The sequence below is a fragment of the Scomber scombrus genome, unplaced genomic scaffold (assembly GCF_963691925.1).
Source record: "Scomber scombrus unplaced genomic scaffold, fScoSco1.1 SCAFFOLD_116, whole genome shotgun sequence".
Lineage (NCBI taxonomy): Eukaryota > Metazoa > Chordata > Actinopteri > Scombriformes > Scombridae > Scomber > Scomber scombrus.
Genome location: NW_026910360.1, coordinates 1 through 12,142, shown reverse-complemented (window position 1 = coordinate 12,142; position 12,142 = coordinate 1). Strand labels below are relative to the sequence as shown.

The following is a 12,142-nucleotide window of genomic DNA, read 5'->3' as shown; positions in this document are numbered from 1 at the left end:
GCAAAAAGCTCAGTTGAGAACTTCTAATACAGGCTGGAAAAATGTTAAATATAAACTGGAGGTGAAGTTTCAGTCAGATACAGAGGTTTACATTTATGGTACTGCTTTTCTCAGTGGGTTAAAAAGAAAAAAAGCAGATTTTAAAAGGCTTTACTTTGAGTTTTATAGTCTTGTAATTGTCTGATTTTGATGTATTTGTACATTTATACATGTATAATATTTAGATTATTTCTTGTTTTTTTGTATGCATTTGTTAGATTTCAACCTGTGCAACTAAATAAACTCAAACTCAACTTAAACGTCTCCCCAGATGTTTCCTACCTTTCTATTTCGTAGATGATAGTTTGCACAGATGAACACATGAATGTAGATTGTAGATTTGTTATAATGGTTGAAATTTGATTCTCTTTAGGGAAACTTTACGGCTCTGTCTGCACACTCATGTCATTGTAGTTTCACTTATATTTCATCTTCTACTTCCATATTGTGTCGATAAAGAGAAGGAAAAAAATGGCCTTCTGCCCTATCTCCTTCTCTCTTTCTTTCCTTCCTCTCTCTTTCCTCCCTTCCTTCTGTCCTTCCTTCCTCCCTCCCTCCCTCCTTCTTTCCTATTTTCCTTCCTTCCTTCATTTCCTTCCTCCCTTCCTTCTTTCCTCCCTCCCTCCTTCTCTCTTTCTTTCCTCCCTCTTTTCTTCCTCTTTCCTCCCTTCCTTCCTTTCCTCCCTCCCTCCTTTCCTTCCTTCTTCCTTCCTCCTTTCCTTCCTTCCTCTCTCCTTTCCTTCCTTCTTCCTTCCTCATTTCCTTCCATCCTCCCTCTTTTCCTTCCTTCTTCCTCCCTTCCTTCCTTCCTTCCTCTCTCCTTTCCTTCCTTCTTCTTTCCTCCTTTCCTTCCTTCCTCCATCTTTTCCTTCCTTCTTCCTCCCTTCCTTCCTCCCTCACTCCTTTCCTTCCTTCTTCCTCCCTTCCTTCTTCCTTTCTTCCTCCCTTCCTTCCTCCCTCACTCCTTTCCTTCCTTCTTCATCCCTTCCTTCTTCCTTTCTTCCATCCTTCCTTCCTCCCTCCCTCCCTTCCTCCCTTCCTCCCTTCCTTCTTCTTTTCTTCCATCCTTCCTTCCTCCCTCCTTTCCTTCCTTCTTCATCCCTTCCTTCTTCCTTTCTTCAATCCTTCCTTCCTCCCTCCCTCCCTCCCTCCTTTCCTTCCTTTCTTCCATCCTTCTTTCCTCCCTCCCTTCCTCCCTTCCTTCTTCTTTTCTTCCATCGTTCCTTCCTCCCTTCCATCCTCCCTCCCTCCCTCCCTCCCTTCCTTCCTTCCCTTCTCTTTAGGGAAGCTTTACAGCTCTGTTTGCACACTCATGTCATTGTAGTTTAACTTTTTATAATTTATTTATCTGCCTTGTTATATTTCATCTTCTACTTCCATATTGTGTCGATAAAGAGAAGAAAAAAAAAAAGCAACTTGAACTGTAAACTCTGAGAATGAAGACAAACTGCGGATGAAAAGCCAACAAATAGCAGCTAACAAAGATCATCTAAAACAGAGAACAAGTTATGGAAACATCCCAGTATGATGGATGCCTCTCTCTGTCACTCCATTCCTCATTCACATCTAAATGATACCTCTCCGTATGATGTCACTGGGCGCGGCTGTCCTGAAGGTGCAGTAATGAATCCCTGACCACACCATATGGTTTCTATTATCCACCAAAGACTTAGAGCATCTGTTAAAGGCTCAGTTCACAGAACACACTGAGACAATAGTTTACGTTGCGGCGCTGAAGCGTGCAGATACATTTCTATTTTATGTGACATGAGTTATGTGACGTTATGAGACTCTGAAACTTCTCCACCCAAAACTGTTTTCTTAACCGTCCACAGAGAAGTGAAGTATGATATCAAGAGAAGCCTGAGAAGTTGTTTCCCACCAAGCTGAGTTTTCTTTTTTCATTCCACTGAACAAACAATCTAAATTAATTTCACCTCTGTTGTATCGGAGGCTTCATCCTGAAACCTCAGCAGATAAAACCAAACTGATCCGCATGGTGAGACACGGCTTAGAGAAAGTTAGAAACTATATTTTTTTGTGAGTTTTTCTTTTCTTTATCCATCTCTTATCTAGCGTGTACTACAGTAAAGTATAATTCCCCTTAAATTAAGTCCAAGTACTTCAAACTGTACTAGAGTAAAGTAAAAGTACTTCAAACTGTACTACAGTAAAGACAAGTACCTCAAACTGTACTACAGTAAAGTAAAAGTACCTCAAACTGTACTACAGTAAAGTACAAGTACCTCAAACTGTACTACAGTAAAGTACAATTACCTCAAACTGTACTACAGTAAAGTACAAGTACCTCAAACTGTACTACAGTAAAGTACAAGTACCTCAAACTATACTACAGTAAAGTATAAGTAACTCAAACTATACTTGAGTGCAGTACTTGAGTAAATGTTATTTTATTGACATTCCTCTGCTGTGGGTCAAACTGTAAATAACAAATATAGACTTTTACTCCTGTTGGAGCGTTGATGATGCCGCCTGATCCTGATCCTGATCCTGATCCTGATCCTGATCCTGATCCTGAATGCGTGGGCACGATCCATTAAAGTCTCCCCACGCTGCCTTGTCATGAGTTTATCAGTCTGCATCAGCCCATAAACACACAACCGGCACCATTGTCACACGGAGGCAGGATGGAGGGATGGAGAGAGAGAGAGAGAGAGACAGAGCCATAAAGGAAGAATGGTCTCACTGGGGTTTTGTGCTGGTTTGCATGCTTCACATACCAGCGAGCAGCAGTGTAGGCCGGCTCCGCCTGGACGTTATTATGCAACAAGGCAGATGTTTGTGGGCGAGAGTAGAAAAAGCTGAAGAGCACACAGTTGGTTCTGTAATGACCTGTGAGTGAGGGATTGTGGGATAGGTGGAGGCCCAGCTGACCGAGGCCAGCGTCTGGGCGGGTGCTCACTCCCGGGAACAAAAGCTCTCTGACAGAGTGCAGATACGCTTTCCCTCGGCGCTCACACATTACTCTCACACCCATGACACGTTTCTCGCATGTGTAAAGGCTCTCTGGCACTTTCACAAATCGCTCACAAGGTTTGCATCAAAAAAATATTCAGGACATAAATTACAAAGCGCTGACAAAAGCCTTAAAAGTTGACCTCATCTCATGTTTAACCCTTTATATACTGCTCATATTCTGACTCATAATTAGCCTCTATAGTAATTCACATACTTAAATTCCCCAATCAGTCATTAATACATGTTTAATTAATCTTTAATGAAGCTGTGAGAGGAAAAACAGACATTCACAATCACATGTTTGAAGGCTGATTTTTGAATTTCAGGTCAAATTTGTAGATTTGCATATATAAAAATGTGCATCAGCTGCAGAAAAATTAAAAAAAAGATGCATTTTATTTACATGTTTGTATAATGTGGCTCACATTAGGAAAAAATCCAGCTAAAAGAAATGTGTTTTGGATGTTTTTGCAGCTCTAAAATTTAAAAAAATAGGTCAAAAGTGAAGCTGAACAGTATATGTAAGGGTTAAATTACCCTTAATGATGCTGTGAGAATTTCAGGTCATATTTGTACATTCGCATATATAAGAATGTGCATCAACTGCACAAAAATTAAAAAAAAATAATGCATTAATCCGGCTCAAAGACATGTGCATAGGATGTATTTGCAGCTCTCAAATGTAAAAAAAATAGGTCAAATGTGAAGCTGAACAGTATGTAAAGGGTTAACTTCTTTTGACAGAATGGGGAAAAAGTGGAGATCTCTATAAATGCACTGCAGGGATTTGGAAGATTTACTGAGTGTCAGAACTGCAAATGGAAGTAGAAGGAAGCAAGTTTAACCTCTCAAATGCTCAGTTTTCACTTTGAATGTCCTCGTGTGCATCTCTGAAACTCAAAACTGCTCTTTAATGGATGCATGTTGCAAAAATACTGTCAAAGTGTGAATCAATTTGTTAATATTGTCCCAGAAAGGAACCAGATTTTTTCTTTCTTTGGACACTTGAAGTTTGTGTAAGTAGTTTAAAGGGGACATAAAGTGCTTTTTTGTGATTTTCTGTTACTTTTTATGCTGTTAAACACGATTAAAATGACAAAACTTGAGGTTAACCTTCTTAAAAATGCTCCTTAAAGTCAACCTTCAACCTACTCTGAATGCTTCATTTGTAAAGTTAGCTCTACTTCCAGTTTGGATTTGAACATGTATGGATGTATATGAGATATTTGTTGGTTTATGTGGTGAACAGAGCCGGAGGAAAGGAGCTAAAACGGCCTGTTAATAGACAGAGGCTGAACTGAGGGGCTGCAGAAAGGTAAACATATGTAAATAAAAACGCTCCTTGCAAGTCAAAAGTCAAGATATAAGTCTGCTCTGAATGCTCTGTTTGCAAAGTTATCTCTACTAACTCCTTGTGATGATGTGATACTTTTCACAAAAGCCCACAAATGGCTGCTTAATGTGTTGTTCACGTTGTCCGCTCATATATTCTGTATCAGATTCAGGTTTAAACATGTACAGATGTGTTTAAGAAGTTGATGTTTTGAGCAAAGAAGGAGAAAAAGAAGTAAAATCCTGCTACTATAGTTAGTTCAGAAGCGTTGGTTGCTAAGGTGGTTGCTAAGGTCTTAAAGAGACAGGAGCTAAACTAAAACAGTCTGTTAATAGACAGAGGCTGAACTGAGCGGCTGCATAAAGGACCAGTAGAAGATAAATAAAGAGTTTTTAACTGGAAATCATGCAAAGATATTCCAGTAGAGACACAGAATATTAATATAGAGGTGGAAAATGTAAAGTATGTGTCTGAATTTGCCTCACCTGATCGGGCTGGTTGCTTGGCGACCGGCAGGGAAACCTCGGTGAGCGGCAGGATGTAGACGTCCGGACTGCCCTGCGACGCTGGCGAGGCCAAGGTGGACATGTTGGCGTGGTACTCCTCCCCCTCCACATTCTTGAATTCCTAAAAACAGAAAAGAAGTGAGACAAAAAAACACATGAGAGACGTGACAGAGTGAACAGAATGAGCAGAGTTTACTCCACAAAGAACAGAGAGAAGAACAAAAGGATGTTTGACAGGCGGCCGGTTGATAAACTAGTAAACAGTTTTTGGTTTATGGTCTGTTAGAAACATCAGAGACAAGGATGGAAATGAGTCCAGGACTTTAATGTTCTATGTGGAGCTGCGACTGATGTTTATTTTCCTCTTATATTGATCTGTTATATATTTTCTTAATTAATTGATGAGGTGTTTGATCTATAAAAGGCCAGGAAATGGTGAAAAAATGTCCATCATTGTTTCATAAAGCCCAAAGCAACATCCTCAAATGTCTTATTATGTCCACAACCCAAAATATATTTAGTTTACTATCATTATATTATCAAATAAACCTGAAAATATTCATAATTGAGGAGCTGGAATCAGAAAGTTTGGACTTTTTTCTTTAAAAATGACTCAAAACTCAACTGAATATGAAAATAATTGCTGATTAATTTACTGTTGATCAACTTAACGACTGATGGTTGCAGCTCAAGTTGTGCAGCACAGTCTGATAATAATAAAAATAACTTTATAGCACCTTTCATACATAAAAGTGCTTTACATGTGAAGCAATAAAACAAAAGTTAACAAGTACAGCAAGTTAAAATCAACAGCAGAGGTTAAAAAAAGCATTAAAATAAATAAGAGATAAAAGTTAAATAGATTTAAAAAAGGAAAACTAGAGTCTAAAACACAGATTAACTCAAAGCCTTGCAGCAAAGGAATGTTTTAAGTTCTTTTTTTAAAAAATGATATGAAAATATACTGGAGAATTGTCAATAAACAGCTTTTTATTTTATTTTTACGAGGCCACATGTGTGAGGACAAGAAGATACCAAAAAATGAAAAAAACAATCTCTTAAAATCTAAATCAGTGTTTAGGGAACATTTTCCTCCTCTGATACAATATGTAATATTTGGCTTCATCTCTCGTTCATGTAGAAAACTAACAGGAAACTTTATACAAAAACAAAAATCCTTAAAAAAAAATGGATGATATGTTGGCTCGGCCCGTTGACTCAGAGCGAAGACAAACTGAAGCAAGCTGTGCTGGCTCCGTGTTTCTCTGAGTCTGTTTAGAGTAAACAAAGCCGTCTGCCGTCTCCAGAGATCATTAGCTGCGAGATTACATGAATCCGAACCCTCGAAGTTTGCGATTAAGCTAGATGAATTAAGTGTTGAGATGCTTTCTGGATGCAAACACACACAGAGCTCACAAAGACTGAAGAGAAGAGTTTGACAAATATTTGGAATAAGTCTTTTCGATATTAAAATATGTGACTTGGCCGAGAGCGGCTGACTGATCGATAAGCTTTCATAACTCTGAGTGGCAATTAGTTTTAAGCAGAGGAGGTCAATTCTGTGGTGGAGATAAAGATCCTCTAACAAACGTCTCTGTCAGAATATTAAGTGATAAGAAACGGAGATTCAGTTTGGTATTGGCATTTTTAATTTCTCCTAGATATCTGGGATTAGTCGGACCTGATAATTAGTTTATTTTACTGTATAACCAGGCGGGGAGTTCCAGTCCTCTGAAATGAAGCCAACGCGGAAGTAACTTAAAACTGCATTCTATCAAAAGGCCACCAGGGGGCGACCGTTTTGGTGTCAAAAGGACTTCCGTCTCTATACAAGTCAATGGAGAATTCACCAACTTCTCACTTGATTTCTAACCTCAGTAAATGTTTTCAAAATGTGTTTATGGTCTCAATCGCTAGTTTAAAGCCTTCTTCAATGCAGTATGATGTTCATTTGGGACGTTTTGGCCTCCCTGATTTTATATTTGACGATAAAGCAGGGTATGCATTAGGGCGTGGCTACGTCGTGATTGACAGGTTGATTGGTTCACAGGTTCAGGAGGGCGCCTCATGCTCCTCCTGATGCCCATATAAGTAGAATCCCTGTTTTTATTTTTCCCAGCATGCACCTGAAATGTTCAAGATGGCGCTGCTCAGATCCGATACTATTGGCCTTCAAGCAGCAGTCCACAAACCAATGGGTGACGTCACAGATGTTACGTCCATTATATATACAGTCTATGGTTATAACACAATGAATATAACATTAAACTATTTCCTTTACACTTTCCCTTTGCATGAACAATGATAAAGTCCCAATGTCCTTAAACGAGTACTTCCTCATAAGCAGTGTCGTAGCTTATTGCTGTTGCTAAAATGAATCAAATTTGTTTATCATATTAAACTACAAACAATATTTAAGCATAAATAAACAAGATTCAACCGTAAAATTTGATACAGTTTTATACCTGGTCCACTTTTGATTGACTTGGCCAAGATGCCTGCTATCTCATTTTACACTGATTGATGTAATGTGCTTTTGCGACCACTAGGTGGCACAAAAAAGTGTGTACGAATGAGGACAACAGGTCAAAGTTAAGCAGAATTAAGTATGAAGTCCAACAAACCCAAAATGTGATGTCTCTATATGAGGACGCAGAGTCACAGGAGGTTAAAATGACTGAAAACAAGCTGCTAAAAAAAGAAAGAAGCCGCACAAACTGCTAAAAATGGAGCAAAATAATACAAAAAATTCAACATACCAACGATGCAATGTTGTTTTTTAACATGAAAATAGACGATAAAGTGGTTTAATTAACGTGCAACTGAGGTAAATTAAGTTTGCCCTGTTTATGTGCATATGTACTAAGGTGGATGATATGGGGAGGAAACTATGTGTAGCTCCGTTATGGATGATAAGACAAATGATTGGTCAAAAGATGTGCACGCATTATTCTGCAACTTTAGGTTTGGTGAGGTTTTTTATTTATTTATTTATATATCAAAACATGTATTTCCTCTTGCAGGCATTGGTCTCAACTTCTTGTTCTTTCTTTGTAATTTGTTCCTTTTCTTTATGTTGTTTATTAGGTCTTATTATCAGCTTGTCAACCTGAATGAAAGCTGCTATATAAATAAAGTTTGATTGATTGAAAAAGCTCAAAATGTGTTCATTCAGAGATAGATGGACTAAACCAAAACTGTGTATAATTACGTTGATATAAAATAAACAAGTTATTGATATTTATGTTCGATATAATTCATCTAAAAGGGAAAAATCTCCATTTTTGCAGCTGAGATCAGATATTCTAGCACTTCCTACTGTAACTGTACTTTATGTTAATCTAGAAGAAGAAAAGCTAAATAACATGATATATAAAATGGACAGAATATAGTAGAGATGTAGATGTATATTTAGATGTATTAGATGATTTTAGATGTATATATATGCGCTATATGAATTGCATTTGTACATATTTGCTTGTAAAAAGCCAATAAAGAGCTTTTTGAAGAGGAAGAAAGATGGATGTATGAACTCTGTTGTCTGTATGACACAGATAATTAGTCTTTTTTTTTTAAAATGGGAACTGCACAACGCTTTATTTAGTAAGATAAAAATATTAAATTGGCTGTTTACAGTACATTAAAAAAAAATTGGAGATTGTTTTTCCACATGCTTCCATATTTGGCTCGTTAACAACATCATAACTAGCAGATGAATGTTCTGTAGAACAGCAGAGTGACCCGGGTGGTTTGAGCCAGATGTTTGGCTCCACGCACAAATAAAACTAAAACTAACTATTCAGGATTTTTTTTTCTTTCAAAGTATTATTTTTTACTTCTCTCTCTCTCTTTCTTTTTTAATTGTTAGATTTATTTATTTTAATGGATCTACACTTTAGATGGAGCTTCTTTAAGAGTGATGATACATTGATAACATGAACAAAGAGCATAAAGAAGTTGCTTTATTTACTTATTTTACATACTATATTACACTATACTATGTTATATTACACTATACTATACTATATGATATTCTACTATATCATATTCTACTATAATTCTTATTTAGCCAATAAAAAATCACTTTATACTCAAAACAAAGACTAAAATTGTGCAAAAAAGGAAGATTATTTTCTCCATTAATTCATCAGCAAAAAGTATAAAAAGAGATTTAATAATGTTAAAAATGGTTTATTTACTTATTTTACATACTATATTATACTATACTATACTATACTATGTTATACTATATTATACTATACAATACTATATGATATTCTACTTTAATTCTTATTGAGGCAGATTTAAAATAATCACTTTAAACTCAAAACAAAGACTAAAATTGTGCAAAAAAGGAAGATTATTTTTCATTAATTCATCGTTTTTTGACATCGCTGATAACTAGCAAAGAGTATAAAAAAGAGATATTTACTTATTTCACATACTATTAATATAAATCTGATGCAGCCAGATTTAAAATGATCATGATGAGAGGTGCAGACTAAAAGATGAATGTGTTATAAAAAGCAAAGATGCAAAAAATGGAAGATTTATTTTCATTAATTCATCGTTTTTTTGACGCCTCTCCTGTTTGAAAACTAGACTAACGCTGATTATTAAGTCAAAAGTAAAAGTAAAAGTAAAAGTGAAAGAAATAAGTCAGAGACAACTTCTGGTGTTTTTTCTGAACATTTCCTTTGAAGCACGCTGCAGCGTCTCGTGGGGTTTTATTCTCTATTTTTTATAAGTTCTCCGTGTTCTGTTGGAGAGTTTCTGTTGAGGGCCGAGCCTCTGAAAGATTCCCTCTGTCTGCTGAAGACAAGAGAGACACATCGCAGGATGAAGCAGAGGATGAGGAGGAGGAGGAAGATGGGAGGGAGGGGAGGAGAGGGAGGGGGGTGAGGGGGGGAGTTGGCCGCGTCCACGGACCCGGATGTCAGAATGAAAGTCTCTGGGTTGGGAGCTGGAGAGCAGCAGGGTCTCAATGCTGGAAAAATGTGACCTGCTGCAGCCCTCTGTAACACCCACTCAAACACACACACATATGCATACACACACACACACACACACACACACACACATATATATACACACACACACACATATACATACACACACACACACACACACACACACACATATATATACACACACACACACATATACATACACACACACACACACACACACATATATATACACACTCATATACATACACGCACACATACCTCGATCTCTCACTTCATCCTGTCCCCCCAAGAATGTTTGCACGCACACACACACATACACACACACACACGCAAACACACACACATATACACACACTCAAACACATATACATACACACACACACACACACACACCTCAATCTATCGCTTCATCCTTTCCCCCCAAGAATGTTTGCATGCACGCACACACACACACACACACACACACACACACACACACACACACACACTTAAGTACTTTGCACGCCCTCCCTCATCTGCAGATCTAAATCTTCACACGGCCCTGCTCGCCCTCCCATTCAACATGTGGTTTCACTCTCCACATCGACACACACACACACACACACACACACACACACACACACACACACACACACACACACACACACACACACACACACACACACACACACACACACACACACACACACACACACACACACACACGCACACACACACACACACACACACACACACATTTCTGTCTCTCTCTCTTTCCAAACATCCTGCAGTGAAGTGTATCAAAACTAAAGCTGCAGATAATAAATGTTGTTGTTTTTTACAATCAATGTATCGCTCTGTGGAGGAACAGAGAGGAACAGAGAGGAACAGAGAGGAGCAGAGAGGAACAGAGGAAATGCCTGTTAGGTGAAGTCGTCAAATGTCTTGTTTGGCTTAGTTTTGACTAACAGGCCAAAAAGACAAAGTTACTCAATGAACAACGATGTAAAAGATAAATCATTCACAGATTCAGAACCAGATAAACTTCAGTGTGTTTTTTTGACTACTAATTATTTTTTATTATCGGTTCCGTCACGATTAAATCATTTAAGTCGATAAAACATCTGAAAAATGTGAAAAAAACAGCCATGACAACATCTTCAAGTGTCTTATTTTGTCCGACCAACAGTCAAAAAGCACCAAATATGACATATGCAAAAATCGAAGGCCAAGAAAAACAACAAATTCTCAACTCTGACAGCGTTGAACCTGCTAACGTTCAGTATATTTGCATGAAAAGTTCCTCAAACAATGATGTGATTATTAAAATTGCTGCAAATAAATCAATGAATCAGTGCAGCTGTAGTTACAGAATTAATCAACACATGCTTACAAACAGAAAAACTAAGAAGACTTTGCTTTTCTGTTATTAAGTATGAATTTAAGATGAAGTGATAGCCTTTAAAATCCAATTATTTCATTCTCATCGTCTCTTTTCCATCTTAAAAAAAAAATCTTACCAAGAAAACCTCAGAGATTAAAAGCCTCCTTTACACGAGTGTCTTGACCAAGTCATGCAGCATCAATGACGAGCACAGTAAAACAACATACGTCTCAAAGTTCATCACAATATCAAACCTGCAGCTTTAAATCAGGAATAAAATCTCCTAAAGACATTTTACGTCTTCTAAAACAACCCAACAGCAGCTTTTAATGCCCAAATAAGTTAAATAAACTACATAGGGTCGAGCTAAAACAATTAATTTATAAAAAATAACACATGTAGAGTTTAAAATATCTGCACATCATCTGCACACAGCTTACCTTTCCTCCACAGGTGAGGACGACATGTCAGACACTCTGGACTCACACAACGCCTTCACAGCTTTAAAAAGCATTGCAATCAATATCTTGCAAGCACACACACACATATACACACACATTTAGACACACACACACGGTGCCCCCCCCCACCCCCTGCACCCCCACTGGTGTGAGGGTTGCAGGGCAGCAGGAGGCCGGCGGTGCCAGGAGGAGAGAGAGAGAGAGTCTCATTGTGGAGTCCAGAGAGGAGGAAGAGGAGCTGACCACTGACTGCTGCTAGTGGGAGATGGAGTGATGGAGGGAGAGAAAAAGGGGGAGGTGGGAGAGGTGGTGGTGAAGGAAGAGGAGGGGTGTAAAGGGTTGGGGGGAGGGGGGGAGGGGGGGTTGAAGGGTGGAGAGGCGACCCTATCTCAAGGGTTCACAAGCAAAGGCTGAAAACCTCATGAGGGATAGAGGAGAGGAGAGAAGTTGAACCCCCACAAAAATGTGAAGGAGAAAAAAATACAAGTGGG

At 38.2% G+C, this 12,142-nt stretch overlaps 1 protein-coding gene across 2 annotated transcripts in view; it reads right to left on the bottom strand.

The window, feature by feature from the left end:
- The window catches only part of aatkb (apoptosis-associated tyrosine kinase b), a 41,870-nt gene extending 30,101 nt beyond the window's left edge, over window positions 1–11,769 (bottom strand). For both annotated transcript variants that reach the window (XM_062415099.1, XM_062415100.1), the window contains exons 1-2: window positions 11,631–11,769; window positions 4,837–4,978 (exon numbers count right to left, since the gene is read on the bottom strand). In XM_062415099.1, the coding sequence (XP_062271083.1) occupies window positions 4,837–4,939 (103 nt within the window). In that variant the 5' untranslated portion in view covers window positions 4,940–4,978; window positions 11,631–11,769. The remainder of the gene's footprint in view (window positions 1–4,836; window positions 4,979–11,630) is intronic.
- Window positions 11,770–12,142: the final 373 nt, after the last annotated feature.